The following is a 21166-nucleotide window of genomic DNA, read 5'->3' on the forward strand; positions in this document are numbered from 1 at the left end:
TCTTTGGGTGTGCTATCTGGGCAGCTGAGGGGGAAGCCTCAGTGGGGAGGAGAAGGAGGCACTGCCCTGGGGTTAGCAAGATCGTGCTGCTCTTCTAGGTTACAGGAGGCAAGAGTTCTTGGATGTTGCAGAGTATCCAGTCTGGGGAAAAGGGTCCAGGGCTTGACCCTCAGTAGATGATGGTGAGTCTGAGGCACCTGAGGCTGTGGCCAGGGGGAGTGTGCAGATGTGCACCCCTGCCACTCTGTGATGGCAGGAGCAGAGCTGACAGAGGCTTAAAAGGAAATACTTGGTTTTGGTGCAGCTCAGAGCCTATCAGTTTCACTGGGGGTTTGGCTTTGTCCTGCGTGGGGAGCATCACTAGCACTGGTGACAGGTGAGAAAGCCATGTAGGTGCAAGCAATAGGCAAATGGCAACATGTGCTTTGGGGGTGTAGGGATTTGATGTTTCCTACAAAAAGCTTTTTGGCTCAGAGCTTCTTATTTAGGCAACTGATAGTTGAAATTTGTGGAAAATCTGAATGGAAGTTTGACTCATTAAACAGCATAGGAACAGAGGACATGAAAGGCTTAGTCCAGCCTGGCTGTAATAGAGTGACCTCTGAGCTGACCATAGGCTGGCCTTGGTGGGCAGGGCTGCCTGGCAGGCTGTTAACCCAGAGAAGCTGGTACGGGTTTTGAGCAGCTGTAGGGGTGGAAAGGGTGAGATCACTGCCACAGGGAGGGGTCTCTCCAACACAGGGCCTGGCATATCATAGAGTGAGGCTGTTTATAATTTATTCTGCACTCATGATCAAGGTCCTACTGTAGGTGCTGGGGATGATATGAAAAAGCTGAATGAGTTACTCTTGACTATTGGGCTGCCATCCTATAAAAAATATTTAGCTCCGCCCTTGGGGTGGGGAAGTGCATAAGGGGCTTCTCTGAGTGAAGCTTTTCATCTTCTTTTGTCTCTGCCTCTTAGATGTTTTCACTGCAACTGAACAGGCTGGCAGGCAGACTGAGATGGAGCCCTGTTCAGAAGACCGCCACCTCTGCTGGGCCGCTTGGCTCCTGGGAATCATCAGCCTCCTCCTCAGTGAGTTGTCCGGGCTCCTGGGAGGGGGGGCAGTTGGAAGGAACAGAGAGGCAGGGTCTTCCTTTCCTGTTTTATGTCTTTGGTGAACAAAAAGACAAAATAAATCTTATAATTTAGCAAATGCACTGCTTTTGGTTTAGAGTCCAGGGGTGAACAGAAAGAACAAATGGCCTTTTGGTTGTGGGGAGTCTGGGAACCCTGAGCTAGAGCAGCCTTGGTGCATTAAGAGACCATTAACGTGGAGGTGAGGCCACTTCTGCTGCTATAGCAGTAAGGCAGGAGAACCTGGAGCTGCCTGGGGAGAGGGATGGAGACAGACAAAGAAATGTCTCCTGGGGACCGAGAGAGTGGGAACCAGGCACTCTTGGCCTGGAACTCAGAGGAGATCTGACGGCCTCTTCAAGTGTCACGTGGAGGAGGGGGCTGACATAGCACTCCTGTGTCTGAGCTGGAGGAATCAGCTCTAGTCTGGGCTTCTCCTCTGAAAAGGAGAGTGAATAAACACACTCAACCTGTGTTTGGGGCTCAGCTCTAAGCACCAAGGAGAGAGTCTCACATTTAACTTAAGATTACTTGTCAATTTTGCATTCCACTATAGTTTTCATCTGAAAAAGTTAAGAAGTGGGGCCAGCCCAGTGGTGCACAGGTTAAGTTCGCATGTTCAGCTTCGGTGGTCCAGGGTTTACCAGTTCAGATGCTAGGTGCGGACCTACACACCACTTATCAAGCCATGCTGTGGAGGGCGTCCCACATAAAATAGAGGAAGATGGGCACAGATGTTAGCTCAGGGCAAGTCTTCCTCAAAAAGAAATAAAAAGGTAAGAAGTATTTATCTTTGAGTAAAGTGATCCTCTAGGAGGATGCCCTTTTTCATCCCTGTGGGTTGCAACTCCTACTGCCAACTGAAGGCACTGTTTTAGACAAAAACCCTGGAAACAAAGAAGATGCACATCAGTTCAGGAACGATTGAACAAAGTGAGGAATATGTGTACCATGGAATAACATGGAGGATAAAAAAGCAAATCTACCAGTTGTCTCGATGGGATTTCCAGTTTCCATGAACTCAGATGCATGAATTTCCATGAGCAAGATACAGGACACTGAATATGATGAAATTCTGATTTTGTAAGTGAACGGGAGCCTTCAAAATTTAAGGATATCTCTGTAGCCACACATTTATAAATGGAGAAAATGTGGAAGGAAGCAGCAGACTGCTAAAATGGATTCCTGGAGAGGACAATCTTGAGGAGGAAACTGAGGAGGGGGAAGTAGAGATGAGGGAGGGTTAAGCAGAAAGAGAATTGAAAGAAAGACTGTCTTATGGAAGGCTGAGTATCTCATTTATGACTTTGAGATTTGTGTTTATGTATAACAAAATTAAATAAGAACTGTCACTGCAAAATAACCAATAATCGTTCTACAGATAAGAGAAATAAGGTGAGTTTTACTTGAGCCAGAGTGAGGATTATAATCAGGGAAGGCTTTAGAAAGAGTTCCAGAGAAGCATCATTTTCAGCACAGTCTTATATCTTTTTAGAAGAAAGAACATCCATTAAACACACCCACGATATATTTTTGTCAAAGTTTCAGAGAGGTATTTAGTTGCAAATTAGTAGGTCAACACAACTCTGATGTCAGGAAAGGGACTAATCTAGGCATTGCCAATAGGTCATAGGAGAGGAAAGATGCATTCCTATCTTGAGATTGCATTCTTTAATTTATTGTTTAAATCAGAAGTACAATGTATGTATAGGCCACAAGTCAGGCTTCTTTTGTTCAAGCTGAATCAGTTTTGAACCCAAATAGTTACCAGATATACCTCAATATGTGAAAATCTCTTCTCATTTTCCCCTTTTGATCAATAATCTTTCAATAGAAAGCATTGCTGACCAAAATATTGTCCCTCGGTGGCAGCATAGTTGCTGCCTGCCCTGGGTCCATCATGTCCCTTGGTGCTAGGTTTTTATTTCATCAGTTTTCCCAGTTATCCGTGTTGGGGGGAAAAGTTCAGATATAGTGGACAAGCATAGACATACATATTAATAGGGGAAGCATTTCATAGGATATGTAACTTGTCAACTATTTTTAGATTATCACACAAACATTGCACATGTGCTTTACATGACTTCCGATAGTTACATTGTTTAAAACAATTATTGAACAGGCAATCAAATACTTAGAATGATTCACTTAAAAATGAATACTTAGGCATAGTCTTAATAAGAAAAGGAAATTTGTTCAGAGTTGTAAGATTGATCAACCATCTCAATTTGTCGAGCAGTCATTACTCTAGCCTGCGTGCCAGTCTTACAACACTGAGCAAAGAAAAAAAATAATTAGTTAGAATATTATGACTAATACAAGAATTCTAAGGAGTAGTAGAGGAGCCAGCTTTTGCGGGCCAGGATTTGCCAGTTTGAATCCTGGGTGTGGACATGGCACTGCTTGTCAAGCCGTGCTGTGGTAGGCGTCCCACATATAAAAAGTAGAGGAATATGGGCACAGATGTTAGCACAGGGCCAATCTTCCTCAGCAAAAAAGAGGAGGATTGGCAACAGATGTTAGCTCAGGGCTAATCTTCCTCAAAAAAAAAAAAAGGAGTTGTAGAAATAGGAATTACAATCCAGATTGCAAAAGTGAGACAATACTGGAAAGGAGACAACTAAACAAATCAAGGCTTGGTGTAGGGACCCTTAGGGCATTCACCTAATTTTTCATGTGGTGTAACAGAGATGACACTTTGTAAGCTTCATCAGATATAAAAGCATAGCATTTAGTTTGAATGATTACACACATACCACCTTGGGATGCAGTTGAAATATCTAAAGCCATTTTATTTTAAAGGGCAGCCTTTCTCATTAAAGACACTTCAGTATTTAATAAGGCTATTCCTGCTTGACTATCATTAAGGGCTTGTTGAGTAAATTTAGTCTGGGCTTCTATATGTGATAAGACATCTTCTAGCCCCAAAGAAAGAGCAAATATAGCCACTAGGTGGCCATATCAGGGAAACAATGAATGAGCCCAACTGTCCTTAAGGAAAGAAGATTGGCAATTATTGTTGGTTCAGGGCAAGTCCCTCTCTGCATCCAAGGGAAAACCAGGGTGCAATGCCCTAGCCATCTGGGTGGTAGCCAAGGCCAGAGATTTGTTCCACATAACCATTGAGTTCCATTAGGAGCCACCTAATAAATGCCTGGCCTTCAAGACCAGTCTGTTCCAAACCAATCACTTTCTTTGAGTATGATAGTATTATGAAAGCCTTAAATGGAACAATTATAAAATGGGTATGTGATTTCAGCATTACAAGGGTTTAAATGATGAGATAGAAGGTTGGGAATACAGGTGTGGTCCAGAGTCTTGCGACAGGTGTCTACAACAGATCCCATCTTCTTCTCATCCTGGTTTGGAGGTATTCATCTTGGTCAGTTGAAGTCAGGTGTCAGAAACAGGAGTTGAAATCCACTCAGGCAGAAGAGCCTTTTTTTAATGACAGATGTGAACCCATGAGTCTATGCCCTTTATTTCTGCAGCACAAGGACTGGTTAAAATTACCTGTTATGGTTCTTTCCAAAGGAACTGCTGAAACTCTTTTATTTGATGCTTCTTCCAGTAAATAAGTTCTCCAGGTCATAGTCCATGATCCTTAAGGTCTTCATCTCTCAGGAGCTCTCTGTAAAAGAAATCAGCTACTAAGCTTTCATTTCTTTTAAGCACCTCAGTGAGACACTGACAACAATGTAATATATCACCCTTAAGCAAAGTTGGTTCATACATTTCCTAATCTGATTACATAACCTGTCCTGTTATTACTTCAAAAGGAGACAACTGATATTTACCAAAAGGTGTAGATCCAAGACTGAGAAGTACTGACTGAAGAGCTTTTGGCCATGAGAGATTAAATGTTTGAAATCTTTGCCAATTGAGTTTTGATTATACTGTTAGTTAAAATGTTGCATTATCGGCCAAATGTTACAGATAGATTTAATTATTTGTCCAGTGAAATGAGTTTTCTGGTCACTGGGTAACTCAGTAGGAATTCCCCAAACAGAATTATTCTTTTCAATAATTTACCTACTACTAAAGCCACTACTCTTCTTCAGGGAAAGGCCTCAACTCAATATGAAAATAAACAGATCATTAATAAGATAATTATACCCATGAGATGGTCGTGTTTGAACGAAGTTCAATTGCCATACCTCAAAGGGTCCCTTAGTAAGGGAAAAGTGACCATTTGACCCATGAAGGGTTTTCCTGGGCTTATATTTAGGGCATATAATACAATGAGCATATGCTTTATGAACCACTGTGGGAGAAAGTTTCAAAAACTATTGTTTTCCCCACAAAATCATCTTTTAAGGTGCTCAATGGGAAATTGATGCATATCATGATGCAATGGAAATTGTGCTCCAGTAGGCACTGTGGTTTGTTATCAAACCGGAACCACATCTGTGTGGTGGTGTCAAAAATTCCCCCTTTTGTTGCCACCTCTGTGTCTCTTCTTCCATGGCAATTTCGTGAGCCTGGAGAAGGAAATCTTTGACTGGGTTAGCAGAGTTAATAGAAAGTAGTGGGCATTCTTGAGGCTGGACAGCATATCCTGCTTGATAATGTCCTTGCTTATCCTTTAGGTAAGACCCATCTGTAAACCAAATCAGATAATATAAAGCTGTCATGATTGTCTTCCTCCTCTGGTGCTGGAAGCAAGGTAGCAGGGTTAAGATAATGAATAATATTTGCCTATGAAATGTAACCTGAAAAGGTTTGTCAACACTTAATGCTACCCATGCAATTTAGCATATCAAACAAGCCTAATTAGTTCAGTATCTCCCCCTTTATAGGGAGGACAAATTTATTCAAGAAGTCCCAGGGGTCCTTTGAAAATTCTCAAAGAAACAATTTATTTCAGGTCAAATCAAAGACTTCATTTAAGATCTGAGTTTTGGGAGAAGCTTGTCAAAAATATCAAAAGGTTTTAAAACGTGATCAAATAAGATCAGGTGTTTTGCTGATTTTGTGTTGCTCTGAAACACTGGTTGCTGTGAAATAATACTTAGTTATCCACTTAACCAAAGCACCACAGATTTTTTTCTTTTTGAGGAAGATTAGCCCTGAGCTAACTGCTACCAATCCTCCTTTTTTTTGCTGAGGAAGACTGGCCCTGAGCTAACATTGTGCCTATCTTCCTCTACTTTCTATGTGGGATACCTACCACAGCATGGCTTGCCAAGCGATGACATGTCCGCACCTAAGATCCGAACCAGCAAACCTTGGGCTGCCAAGCGGAACATGCATACTTAATTGCTGTGCCATCAGGCTGGCCCCAGTGCAACAGATTTTAAAGACAAACAGTTAAAAAAACACCTTAGATCCTTCAACAGAGGTATTTCAGCCTTTTAGAACATAGGAAATTATTTTGACAAAACATAGAATGTCTGTTTTTTAGGTAGACTTCTTTTGAGCACTGAGGTGCTCAAAATAAATAAGGAAATACCCTTTATAATCTTATTATCAACAGCAGACTAAAAGTTCAGGAAAATTAGCCTTTCAAGAAAGAGAAAACCAAATTCTGATTTTTCATTGGCTTACTTTTGATATTTACACTCATTTACTTAGTTAAATTTATTCCACTCTTAGCCAGCTTGACCATGCATAGAACTCTTTTCTCAAGGTTCCTTTTTTGCAAACCTCCTATAAATTTCTTTGTACATTCAGAATTTGTCCCATGCCTTCATTTTTTTCCCTAGTGCTTTAGGACAAATAATCTTTCTTAACAAAACAAAAATATTTCCTTTCTTTATAGCTTCTTTACTGAAAACATACATCTTACTTTCCTTGAATGCAAAGATGTTTTCCTTACTAACTTTTAGTAGCTTTAGTCACATGTGTTAATTAGGTTTCTTAACCCTTACAGACCCTAATTTTTAGTGAAAACCAAGAAGTAGGCAATTATAAACTGTCTTTTGCATTAGTATTCTGTGTCTTGGCAAATTTATAAATACTTTTTACAATTTCTAGAAGAATGCTACTTCATAGTACAATCTTTTAATAAAATGAAAGACTTGTTTGATAATAGACCCAAACATCTTTTAGTCTCTCTGTAATAAGAAGGCAAAAGTAGATAAACTTATATTTAGTAATGAATATCTAATATTTTATCTCATATGGAAATGACCAAGATACTCAATAAATTTCTATCATTTAAGCTAATTTAACAAAACTCTAAGGTTTCAAGTCATCAAAATGTTTTGAAGTTATTTTAAGTACATACACCATAACACATAATTATTGTTAAAATTTCACCCCAAAACTTTTATCTTTTCTCATCCATTTGGTTTACTTGTTTCCAATAATTATATTTAGATTGCCTACAAAAAGTTTATGAGACATTAGACAAAATCAGCTATCATTCTACACTACTTTTTATTAAGATTTTGATAGTTAACAACCTTGTGAAATTACAGTTGTACATTATTATTAGTCATGTTGTAGGTACACCACTTCACCCTTAGTGCCCTCCCCCCACCTCCCCTTTCCCCTGGTAACCACCAATCAGTTCTCTTTGTCTATATGTTAACTACTACCTATGAGTGGAGTCATACAGAGTTTGTCTTTCTCTGTCTGGCTTATTTCACTCAACATAATACCATCAAGGTCTATCCATGTTGTTGTGAAAGGGATGACTTTGCCCTTTTTTATGGCTGAGTAGTATTCCATTGTATACATATACCCTATCTTTTTTATCCAATCTTCAGTTGCTGGGCACTTAGGTTGCTTTCATGTCTTGGCTGTTGTGAATAATGCTGCCATGAACACAGGGGTGCATGGGATTTTTGGAGTTGCTGATTTCAGGTTCTTAAGATAGATACCCAGTAGTGGGATGGCTGGGTCATAAGGTATTTCTAGGTTTAACTTTTTGAGATATCTCCGTACTGTTTTTCATAGTGGTTGCATCAGTTTGCATTCCCACCAACAGTGTATGAGGGTTCCTTTTTCTTCACAGCCTCTCCAACATTTGTCACTCTTGGTTTTGGATATTTTTGCCATTCTAACAGGTGTAAGGTGATATCTTAGTGTAGTTTTGATTTGCATTTCCCTGATGATTAGTGAGGATGAGCATCTTTTCATGTGTCTATTGGCCATCCGTATATCTTCTCTGGAGAAATGTCTGTTCATGTCCCCTGCCCATTTTTTGATTGGGTTGTTTGATTTTTTGTTGTTGAGCTGTGTGAGTTCTTTATGTATTATGGAGATTAACTCTTTGTCGGATAAATAACTTGTAAATATTTTTTCCCAATTAGTGGGCTGTTTTTTTGTTCAATCCTGTCTTCCCTTGCCTTGAAGAAGCTCTTTAGTCTGATGAAGTCCCATTTGTTTATTCTTTCTATTGTTTCCCTCGTCTGAGGGGTTATGGTGTCCGAAAAGATTCTTTTGAAACTGATGTCAAAGAGTGTACTGCCTATATTCTCTTCTAGAAGACTTATTGTTTCAGACCTAATCTTTAGGTCTTTGATCCATTTTGAGTTTCATTCTACACTATTTTGCTGACAAATTATGGTACATGAGCTTATTTGACTAATAAACCTGAGATGCGAGTCTGCATCATTCCAACACTGATGGCTCAGGGGACATGCCTATTTAAACAAGCTTTTGTTTACCAAAGCTTATTTCATATTATATTAGCTTGAAAGATATTTTGGTTAGTTTCTATTAAATTTAGAGATAACTAATGTAAGCACTTACTTTAAACCAATTAAATAGAGCTTCTTTAGAAATTATGCCACTCAGAGGTAGAAAAATATCACATATATAACATATATAGAGAGACACGCACAAACACACAGACTGATGCAACAAAGATTTTATAGCGTTCATTTAAAAAATTTTCCTTAGATCTTTGGTTAAGGGTGTTTTTGTAGCAGTCTGTATCTCCAAAAGATTCTTCCCCCCACAATCCCCCCTTTTGTTCTCCAGATTTAGGAATCTAGGATAGTCTAGATAATAGATCCCAGAGAGGTCACAAGTTTCTTTGAGAAAAACAGAGGAGGTTACTTACTTATCAAAAGACTGACACACACACACACAATTACATTTTCCTTAATTTGCTTTTTTCCCTCTGGGTGCTTAATTTTATCTTAATTTAGGCAAGAAGGCCTAAAAACTCCTATCAGGCTTTGAAGATCAGCTTCTAACTTGGCCAAATTTCTGATCATGAGTTACTAAATCCTTTCAAATATCTTGTCAGTTTTCGCTGAGACAAACAGTAACTATACCTGGCAGCATTAAACAATTCCACTAATTTTTAATCTTAGTCTCCCCTTAACTATTTAAAGGTAGTAGTTTCCCAGAAAAATCTCTCAGGGTCTTATTAACCCTGAGAGGGGCTCATATCGTGTCCTCGTTTGAAGGTAGGTTATGAGGATGCCCTTAAAGCCAGGACTTACTAAATGCACTTCTTAAGTGATCTCACTTAATTGGAACATTCCATCTAATGGCCAAAGTACAAGTTTTGGAGGCTCAAAGGAGCCCCAAAGTGGCTACTGTAATTTTAAATTATCCCAGGTTATCTTGATCCAAGGATCCAACCATTTACAGTTGTCTCCATTTTGTTAAGCACTTGCAAGTATCTGCTCCACCAAATGTATTGTACATGAAGTCAGTCAGAATTCCAGGGGAGGCTGCCTTTTGGGAGCTGGTCAGCTTTTAGAAGTGTGACTTTCCATTTTCTTTTAGTATTCTTTTACTACAAAGTCTGAACAACTTCTAAGGACCTATTAAACAATTCGTTCAGACTTTATAGAGAAAATTTCTTCCAATTTAAAGTCAAATTAAACAGGCCAGCCTGCTCTGTTCATTCCAAAGTTCCCCCTAGGCTCCCCTGGCTTAGGAAATTCCTCCTATGTTTCTCTTGCCTAGGGAATTCCCCATAGATTCCTCTTACCTAGGAAATGTACCAGCAGTCCCTTAAGATGCCTTGTCTTAAGACTTGAAGCAGCTCAATTAGGAGTCAGGACCTACAGCTTAAATAAAGATGTCCAGGCTTCAGGAAAACTTACAAGGGCCACCTGAACTGTGTAGTGAAGCCAGAAGAGCTCAATGGGCCATAGTGGTACCAAGCAACAGTTCAAAGTGTATTCCAGGTGGTCTCCAGTGGGTTTCTCAGAAATCTTGCCTCACTATGCCAAGAAATGTCAATGCAAAATAACCAATAACCATTCTATAGATAAAAGAAATAAGATGAGTTATACTTGAGCCAGAGTGAGGATTATATCCCACCAAGGCCTTAGAAAGCATTCCAGAGAAGGATCGTTTTCATTACAGTCTTGTATCTTTTTAGAACAAAGAACATACATATTAAACACACCCAGGATACATTTTCATCAAAATTTCAAAGAGGCATTTAGTTGCAAATTAGCAGGTCAACTTGACCCTGAGGTCAGGAAAGGGACTAATCTGGGCATTAACAATAGGGCATAGGAGGGGAAGTATGCATTCTTATCTTGAGATTGCATTCCCTAATTTAATGTTTAAAGCAGAAATACAATGTATGTTTAATAGGCCACAAGTCAGGTTTCTTTAGTTCAAGCTGAATCAGTTTTGAACCAAAATAGTTACTTCATACACCTCAATATGTGAAAATCTCTTGTTAGAACTAATGGGAACAAAATAACAACTAGTGAAGTAGGAATTCAGATGAAAGCTGTGAAAGCTTTCACTGTTGTGTTTTGTCCTAATATTCCATCTGCTAAATGAAGTTGCAGGGAATTATATGAAATATAGTGGATTAGAGGGCATCTGTGCACAGGATGTCTTGAATTAACAGTGAGCTTTGCATTAGACCCCTTTAACTATGTAACCCAGTGTCAACAGTAAAATGTAGGCTTTCTCCACTTCTTCAGTTTTATTCAAATGGAGAAATATATTAAATTATATAGGGTTTTCTCCATTGCCCCTGGGGTTGTAAAATTATATAGAAAAGAGGGAGAAAGGGAGGGAGGGAAGGAAGTAGGGAGGAAAAGAGAGGAAGAAAAACAGGAAGTATCACAAAAATGGACATTTATGATGATTTTTGAGTGTTAAATTTTATATCATTTGATTGAATTTTAACTCTGTCTTTCTGACTATCATGCCTTCCCATGGCTTTATTTTCTTCTTCAGGATTAGATCTTTTGTGGACCCCAGAGCTCTTGCTGCTTTCCTTCTCTTTCTAAGTCTTCTTCCATCTTCCTCACAGCTGGTGCTCCCCACCCAGCTTCTGGGGCAGATCATCCCCTGAAGCCTGAGAGCCGAGCCTCCTCTCTCTCTGGGTCCCCCCTTTCTATAAATTGGGGAGTCTGACTGGGCTTCTGTTTAACCCTTCCCTAGCAAGAAGTCCCTGCTCTGCTAACCCCTGAAAGTACTGGCTTCCCCTTTCCCTGGAGAGGGAAGTTGGAGGATGAGACTACAAGACCTGCTCAGATCCTGGTGATCAAAGTCCTGGGAGAGAGGAGCCCTGGGGAGGACAGGGAAAGGGTGGGAGAGCTGATGGGCAGCTCCTGCAGGAGAGAAGCTCTGGGTGGGAAGAGAGGAGATCCAGGTTCCAGGTCTGGCTCTGCCCTGTGTGATCCAGGACATGGTCATCCATCAAGGGGCCTCCCGCCCTGTGAAAGGAGGGGCCTGTTCAAATTCCCTCTAAGTCCCCTCCCAGCTATGACATGCTGAGATTTATGCATCCACCCAAACAGGACTCTCCTGTGGCTACTTCAAGGTCTCCCTCTGTCTCTTCATCTCGTCTTGTCCCATTCCTGTGGCCTAAGAGGGATTGCTAGCTGGTAAACCTGTTTAGAGCACCTTCAAAGAGAAGACCCCTGGCAGTCCCTGTGGTCACTTCCTCAGCCCTCCAAGGAGAGAGGGAATCCTCCTCTTCAAGCCTCTTCTTTGGGATCCAGCCTGGCCCTCTGTTTTCTCTCTCTCTGCTCCTGAGAGGAGTCTCAAGGCCAACTGGAAGGACATCATCTTCTTCCCCCAGTGTGTGGGACTACATCTGCAAACCCTGCTCAGGAAAGCATGCTACAGCAGTGCTACTCAGAAGCAGTTAACTGAGAACCTCGGCTAGAGCTTCTCAGTTTCTGTTTGTTGAGCAAGAAATACCAATTTCTTTCTATCTGTTCCCCAGCACTGACCCCCTCTTACCAATGCCGGGGGGAATAGACAAACATTGTATGGTCAGAATTGCTGGTGAAAATCCCTTAGGAAGGTGCCACACTGGAAACTGAAATGCTCTTTCTCAGTACAACCATCTGCACATTTCCCCATTGGAACCGGGGTGTTCCTTTGAGCACCAGGTTAAATAGAGCGTTTATGGTTAGTGTCTATCGCTGTACCCAAAACTGCGTATTTCAACATGCGATTACCTCGGAACGCCGTGAGTGACTGAGGTGTTAAAAAATACCTTGATTTCACTCATTAATTAATGAGAGAACCAGTAGCCTATTGGAACTGGTTCAAAGGAAGAGTAAGAGACCACACCCATATAAGTCATCACAAATGCTAGAATTGTTACTGAACACAAACATAGGTTCATTTACTTATTGCACAGTAGTGCCCAAAACAGAAAAATCAGGCTTGTGGCAAGGAAAGAGGGTTTATTATTATTGAAAGGCAGACAGACGAGGGGTTGGAGTTAGAACTCAGGTCCACCTCCTCAAATGGAAAAAGAGAGGGTTTTTTATCTGGGGTTTTAGGCAGGATGTGGTGCACGTGGCCTTGCTCATTGGTGTCTTCCCACCAGCCTACATTTGGCTTTGAAGACTGAATTTCTTTTCCATGCACTGTCTGGACTTTTCTGATCAGTTTTCATCTTAAGTCTGTGTTTGGCCCTGGGAGGCTGAATCTTGATGTCTGGACCTTGACTTCCCGGGAAAGACAGCTCACTCATATGCTAAGGAGGGACAGGAAGACCTGGCTAGCTTTGAACAACAGTTGGCCATGTTGAATATGCACAGCTGCAGTCAGCAAAGCTTATCTCAACATTTTGGCTCTAGGGAGGATTTTTTAACTCCTTAGTTCTCAGTTTCACAATGAATTTACAAACAGATGCCCTGTGTTTACAGAGTTTATGGTATTTGTGGTTACACAGAGAAAGGTCTGGAGGGATACATGTTAATAACAGTGCTTACCTCTGGGAGGAGGCACTCTTTGAACTTTTACTTGAATCAATTCCATAATCTATATAGTAGTTTTTTATGAACACATTATACTTTTACAATTACAAAGCAACTTACTAAAGAAAGGGGAAAATGCCCACATCAAATTGAGTTAACAATATAAATTTTCTCAACTCAAGCTTGAGATAACATGTAGCCTGTCTTTCCTCCATCTTTACCATTCTCCCTGGCAGCACAGATGTCCTTGGGTACCTGGCAACATGGGAGTTGACAGTGGCCATGGAAGTCAGCTGCTCTGGACACAGCAATAAACTTCCATTCAGTCTGAGGGCTTTGGAAAACAAGAAGGCCCTGGGTAGACTTTGACTCCTTACAACCATCTATGGGATCACACCCATGGGTGTCTGACTCCCTGGAGCCTGTAGGGGGGGAAGACATTTCCTCTACCCAATGTGGGTTTGTCTGGCCAGAGGATGAATTAAATTCATGTGAGACATGATAGCAGGAGAAATTAAACAAAGCTTTATAACATGTATACATGGGAGAAGTCAGGCAAGCTGAGCAACTCGTCAAAATGGCTGAAGTCCCCACTTAAATACCATCTCCAGCTAAAGACAAAGGAGGATGTTGGGGGTGGAGGAAGTCAGTTACAGGAGGTTACCAGACAAGCACAATAAACAAATGCAGATTTAAATCCTTGCCTTCCCCATTGATTAAGAGTTTCTAGAGATGAGGTCATCCCCGCTTCTTCCTGGTAGAGAGGGAGATATCTTTACAGATGGAGATTTCCTTTACAATGTAAGTGTCTTACAAAGGGTAAGTAAATTCTACTTTTCAGTTGCTTTCCTGTCTGCAAAGTAACCAGCCTCAAATAATCATCATCCCAAAGAGACATATCTTGGGGTGGCCAATTCCAGGCCCCCACAAGCCCATCACTGTACCCAGTTGGAGACCCTGAGGGGACAGCTGGGGGAGAGGAAAGGGCACTACTCTGGGACCTGGGAATGTCTGGGTCTGATGCCAGGTGGGCTTGGTCAAGAATAATCGCCATCATAATGTGAAGGAACATATTTATGGAACAATTATCGACCACTGTGCTGAAAGCTTTTATCTTCTTAAATCCCCACAATAATTCTGTGAGGTGAACACTGTTAACATTTCCATTTCACAGTTGAGAAAGGAAGAGAGGTTAAATAACAGCTCAAGTCCACACAGCCAGAAAATGGAGGACCTGGACTTCAACTTAAGTGGAGCTTAAGTCTTGCTGACTCTAAAGTCCAAGATCTCCCAGATCATGTTCAGGTGCTCTGTGACTGCCACAGCCTGCACTCCAGGGTGATGTTACTCCACCTGGGTGTGATGGACAGTGACCAAACCAGGATTTTGGGAAGGGGTACAGGTTCTGGGGTAGGACGGTCAAGAGAATGGAGCCTTATGTGAGTGGAGAACATTACAATTACATTACAAACATTATAATCCATTATCTCACTGAAGCTCTGGTTTCCTCCTTGTACAGAAGATGAGACATTTTGTAGACAAAATAGAATTTGCCAAAGCTAAATACATAGAAAGAGACAAGAAGGAAGGGAGCCACTGAGTTAAACCTTATGTGATTACACTAGACTGAGCAAGTCTTAAAAATCTCCCACAAGAAAATAAAGCCTGCGGTCCACCTACCCAAGGCCCTTTACTTTTATAAATTGGGTTTCTCCTCAAGGAGAGGAAGTTGGGAATGAAGGACTTGTCCTGGAAGTTGGGAATGAAGGACTTGTCCTGATTCAGGGACCTCTTCCTGCTTCGCCTGCTGAGATGATGCCTGGTACTACACAACACATGGTGAAGAAGGACATCTGGCCAGCTCTGGGAGTCCAGAGGAAGGCCCCAAAGTAGACACATTTGTGGGAGATGCAGTTGTAGTGACTGGGAATGACAACCTCACGTGTGGTTAGAACATGCCACTAGACTTATGGTACACAGAGGAAGTGGAGTGGGGAATTTACAAGCCAGTCATAGAAATCCCATGGGGTCCTAAAGCTGTCAAAGCCACTGTCTACACAGCAGGGTATTTCTCTATGCAGAGAAACTGTAAGGAAAGAAAGAGTTAGTAAATGAGGTTCTTAAGAATTGTGGCAGGCTAGACTTTCTCGTATATCTATGGAGGCTCTTAGGGCTGGATTTTGTGAGTGAGGCTTGCCTCGGGCTGAGGCTCAGGAAGAGCACAGGAGACAAGGAGGATGGACTATACAAGATTTCTGAATTTTGGTAGGCAGAATAGTGCCCCCCTAAAGATGTCCATATCCTAACCCTCAGAACCTGTGAATATCTTAAGTTAATGGCCAACGGGAATTAAGGTAATAGAAAGAATTAAGGTTGCTAACCAGTTGACATTAAAATAGTGAGATTTTTCTGGATTATCTGGATGGGACCAATGTAATCATGCTCCTTAAAAGTGAAAGAAGAAAGAGAGGAGTTCAGAGGGATGCAAAGTGAAGAGGACTCATCCCACCATTGCTGGTTTTGAAGCTAGAGGGAGGTAGTCACTAGCTAGGAATGTAGGCAGCCAATAGAAGATGGAAAAGGCAAGAAAATATTTCTCTCCTGACTCCTCAAGAAAGGAACACAGCCCTGACAACACCTTGACTTTAGGTCAGTGAGACACGTCTCTGACTCCTGACCTACGTACGTACGGTGAGATAAATTTGTGTCAATTTAAGCCACTGAGTTTGTAGTACAGTAGTCTCCCCTCACCTGAGATTTCACTCTCCCTGGCTTCATTTACCCAAGGTCAACTGCAGCCCAAAAATGTTAAATGGAAAATTCCAGATGTTAACAGTTCATGTTTTAAATTGCCCACTGCTCTGAGTAGTGTGTTGGAATCTCGCTTCATCCCACTTCATCCTGTCCAGGATGTGAATCATCCTTTTGTCCAGTTTATCCAAACTTATAGGCTACCCGCCCATTAGTCACTCGGTAGGCATCTCAGTTATCAGATGATTATTGCATTATTGCAGTTGTTGTGTTCAAGTAACCCTTATTTTACTTAATAATGGCCTCAAAGAACAAGAGTTGTGATGCTGGCAATTTGGATATGCCAAATAGAGCCAAAAAGTGCTTCATGTAGGTGAAAGGTGAAAGTTTTTGACTTAATAAGAAATTAAAAAAACCCATATGCCAAGGTTGCTAAAACCTATGGTAACTTTTATTACAGTATATTGTTATAATTGCTCTATTTTATTATTAGTTATGGTTTTTAAACTCTTACTGTGCCTAATTTATAAACGAAACTTTATCATAGGTGTGTATGCATAGGAAAAAACAAAGTATATAAAGGATTCAAAACTATCCATGGTTTCAGGCACCCACTGGTGGTCTTGGAACGTGTTCCCCGTGGATAATGGGGTGCTGCTGTAATTTGTTATAGCAGCAATAGAAAACTAATACACAAATCAACTTAATCCTCTAAATAACAATAGGTGTTATGGCAAAAATTCCATTTCCCCTAAAGTTCTATTTTCCTCTCCCAAAACACTGAATTGATTTTATTCCTAGTGTGAGTCTCAGCTCTGCTCTCCATTTGTGCTGAACCCACTTATCCTAATTTCAAGAGGGAAAATAGAGCCTGATGGCTGGTATCTGGAAGGAGTCCTGCAAAATAGGGCCCACGTGACACTCTTAGGCACAAAAGATGACAGTAGCCATGAGATTGAGGTGAGGGGTTGTCATGTACCATAGACAGTGAGGTGAAAAATATGGATAGATTCCACCCCTCCAGTTAAGCTGGCTACAGCCCGTTACTGTCCACTGTCCTTATGGGTCAAGTCTCAATTCTCAGGGATGTCATGTTGGGCACATAGACCCTCTGCTCATACTTGTCCTCGAGGCAGACCCAGGGTGGAACCTCTTCTGTCCCACTATGGACTTTGAGCATGGCTCTCCATTTTAACTCAGGCCCAAAGCCCCACAAGATCTCTTCCTGCTCTGTTCCTGGCTCCTTGATCACATGAAACGACACAGAACCTCCTTGGATCCCCTTCAGAGGAGTGTAGGCTCCAGAATCCTGAACTGCAGAACCATGTGCTCCAGAAATCTTGATCCCAGTGGTGCGGACACCAGGGCATTGGAAACAGGAAAGTGAGTGTTTTTTGATCAAGGATAAAAGAGAGAACCACAAGACCTCTTTTGAAATGAAATCCATCCAATACACTCCCTTGATTCCTGGAGGGCAGCCTAGTACGATGAATTTGAAGCAATTCTGGAATCAAGTCCTGGTTCCAGTGGAGTGTAACCTTGAACAGGTTACTTGACTTGCTAACCAGCAGTTTCCCTACCTGCCTCAAAATGATAGTGTGAATTAAATGAGCTCAAGAATCAAAAGCATCAGCATATTTTCTGACACATATTAAGTGCATATCTGTAGGAAGCAGGTTCCAAAGTGGGTCCAAGGAGCCCTCCCTCCTCATGTTTACACCCTTTGTAACCACCTCCCCTGGAGTGTGGTCTGTACCTGATGACTTGCTTCTAAGGACCGGGATACAGCAAAGGTGATGGGATGCCACTTAGCGATGCAAGGTGACCCATCTTGCTCTCACTCTCTGTCTCCCTCCAGCCGATGAAACCATCTGCCATGTTGTCAACTGCCCTGTGGAGAGGCCCACATGGTGAGGAACTGAGGGCAGCCTCCAGCCAAAAACTAGAGAGTCGCTGATCTCAAAGGAAACACTTTCAGCTTTTCACCACTGAGTACGATGTTATTTGCGAGCTTGCCATATACAGCCTTTAGTATGTTAAGACAATTTGCTTCTATACCTAATATGTTGAGAGTTTTTATCATGAAATCATGTTGAATTTTGTCAAATGCTTTTTATGCACCTATTGAGAAGATTGTATGATTTTTATCCTTCATGCTGTTAAGGTGGTGTATGACATTTATTGACTTGCAGATGTTGGATCTACTTGCATGCCAGGGATAAATCCCACTTGATCATGGTGTATGATCTGTTTAATATACTGTTGAATTCAGTTTGCCAGTATTTTGTTTTAGGGCTTTTGTATCTATGCTCATCAGGGATATTGGCCTGTAGTTTTGTTTTCTTGTAGTGTACTTGTTTAGCTAACCTCATAAAGTGTGTTTGGAAGTAATCTCTCCTCTTCATTTTTTTTTTTTTTTGGACGTTTCTGAGAATGACTGGAGTTAATTCTTCTTTAAATATTTGGTAGAATTCAGCAGGAAAGCCATCTGGTCCTGGGCTTTTCTTTTGGGGAGATTTTTTTTTAAATAATTCAATCTTCTTACTTGTTGTTGTTCTGTTCAGATTTTCTATTTCTTCATGATTCAGACATGGTAGGTTGTCTGCTTCTAGAAATTTATTGATTTCTTCTAGGTTATTCAATTTGTTGGTGTACAAAGTTCATAGCAATCTCCTTGGTTGTTTATATTTCTGTGCTATCAGTTGTAATGTCTCCTCTTTCATTTCTGATTTTATTTGAGTCTTCTTTTTGTCTTAGTCTAACTAAAGGGTTGACAATTTTGTTTATCTTTTCATAAAACCAGTCTTAGTTTTGTTGATCTTTTCTATTGTTTTTTAATTTTCTATTTGATTATTTCTGCTCTAATCTTTATTATTTCCTTCCTTCTGCCACCTTTGGGCTTCTTTTTCTAAATCTTTGAGACATAAAATTAGGTTGTTTACTTGAAAGCTTCATTTTATTCTTAATGTAGACACTTCTTGCTATTAACTTTCCTCTTAGTGTTGCTTTTGCTATATTTCATACATTTTAGTATACCATGTTTCCATAGCTGTTTCTCTTAAGATACTTTCTGATTTCCCTTTTGATTTCTTCTTTGACTCATTGTTTATTCCAGAATGTGTTGCTTAATTTCCATTTATTTTGGATTTTTCAGTTTTCATCCTGATATTGTTTTCTAGTTTTACACCATTGTGGTCAGAAAATATCGTTGATGTAATTTCCATCTTCTTAAATTTGTTAAGACTTGTTTTGTGACCTAACATATGATCTGTCCTTGAGAATGTTCCGTGTTCACTTGAGAAGAACGGTATTCTGCGACTGTAGGATAGAATGCTCTGTATGAGCCCATTAGGTGAACACATTAGATACATGGACTATTTGGTCTATAGTTTTGCTCAACTCTGCTTTTTCCTTAATGATTTTCTGTCTGAACGATCAACCCATCATTCAAAGTGGGATATTGAAGTCCCCTACTATTATTGTATTGTTATCTATTTCTCACTTGAGTCCTGTCAATATTTGTTTTATTTATTCTGGTGCTCTAATATTGGGTGCATATATATTTATGATTGTTATATCCTGTTGATAAATTGTTCACTTTATCATTATATAATGACTATCTTTGTCTCCTCTATGGTTTTTCAGTTAAAATCTATTTTGTCTGAGAAAAGTAGAGTCACTCCTGCTCTCTTTTGTTTACCACTTGCTTGGAATATCTTTTTCCATCCCTTCAATGTCAGCCTATGTATGTCCTTAAATCTAAAATGAATCTTGTACGCAGCATACAGTTGGATTTGTTTTTTATCCATTCAGCTACTCTGTGATTTTTATTGGAAAATTTCATCCTTTTACATTAAAAGTAGTTATTAATAGGTAAGGACTTGCTAATGTCATTTTGTTAATTGTTTTCTGACTATTTTGTAGTTCTTTTTTTCCTTTCTTCCTTTTCTATTGCCTTCCTTTGTGATTTGATGATTTTCTTTAGTGGTACACTATGATTGCTTTCTCTTGATCTTTTGGGTATCTATTACAGTTTTTAAAATTTATTTTATTGGGGTCATATTGACTTATAACGTTGTGTAAATTTTACATCACTATATATCAGTTTCTGTATAGACTGAATCATGTTCACCACCAACAGTTCAGTTTTTATCTGTCACCATGCATATGAGCCCATTTACCCCTTACACCCTCCCCATACCCCCTTCTCTTCTGGTAACTATTAATATATTCTCCTTATCTGTGTGTTTGATTGTTTGTTTTATCTTCCACATATGAGTGAAATCATATGGTATTTGTCTTTCTCAGTCTGACTTATTTGCTCAGCGTAATATCAAGGTCCATCCATGTTGTCACAAAAGGCACAATTTTGTCCTTTTTATGGCTGAGTACTATTCCATTGTATATATATACCACATCTTCTTTATGCATTCATCCATTGATGGACACTTGGGTTGCTTCTATGTCTTGGCTATTGTAAAGAATGCTGTGATGATCATAGGGAAGCATACATCTTACTGAATTGTTGATTTCCAGGTCTTTGGATAAATATCCAACAATAACCAATAGTGGGATAGCTGGATCATATAGTATTTCTTTTTTTAATTTTTTTGTGAAATTCCCATGCTGTTTTCCAAAGTGGCTACACCAGTTTGCACTCCCACTAGCAGTGTATGAGGGTTCCTTTTTCTCCACATTCTCTCCAACACTTGTCATTTCTTGTCTTGTTAATTATAGCCATTCTGACAGGTGTAAGGTGATATGTCACTGTATTTTTGTTTTGCATTTCCCTAAGAATTACAGATGTTAAACATCTTTTCATGTGCCTGTTGGCCACCTGTATATCTCCTTTGGAAAAAGCTCTGTTCATATCCCCTGCCTACTTGTGGATAGGATTGTTCATTTATTTGTTGTTGAGTAGTATGTCTTTTGGAAATTAACCCCTTGTCGTATACATGATTTGCAAATGTTTTCTCCCAGTTGGTGGACTGTCTTCCCGTTTAGTTCATGGTTCCCCATTTAGTTCATAGTCTGATATAGCCCCATTTGTTAATTTTTTCTTTACTTTCCCTTGCCTGAGTAGACATGGTATTTGAAACAATGCTGCTAAGATCAATGTCAAAGAGTATCCTGCCTATATTTTCTTCCAGGTGTTTTATGGATTCACGTCATACATTCAAGTCTAATCCATTTT

At 40.3% G+C, this 21166-nt stretch overlaps 1 protein-coding gene across 15 annotated transcripts in view; it reads left to right on the forward strand.

Moving 5' to 3' along the window:
* Nucleotides 1-429: 429 nt before the first annotated feature.
* The window catches only part of LOC106828404 (Fc receptor-like protein 5), a 61247-nt gene continuing 40510 nt past the window's right edge, over nt 430-21166 (forward strand). For 4 of the 15 annotated variants that reach the window (XM_070497472.1, XM_070497471.1, XM_070497476.1 and 1 more), the window contains exons 1-3: nt 432-668; nt 965-1078; nt 17831-17882. In XM_070497472.1, the coding sequence (XP_070353573.1) occupies nt 965-1078; nt 17831-17882 (166 nt within the window). In that variant the 5' untranslated portion in view covers nt 432-668. Of the gene's footprint in view, nt 669-960; nt 1079-17172; nt 17356-17830; nt 17883-21166 lie in introns of those variants that run through there. The other 11 variants (XR_011498194.1, XR_011498195.1, XM_070497480.1 and 8 more) reach the window with 6 other exon arrangements.

This window comes from Equus asinus, chromosome 25 (assembly GCF_041296235.1).
Source record: "Equus asinus isolate D_3611 breed Donkey chromosome 25, EquAss-T2T_v2, whole genome shotgun sequence".
Lineage (NCBI taxonomy): Eukaryota > Metazoa > Chordata > Mammalia > Perissodactyla > Equidae > Equus > Equus asinus.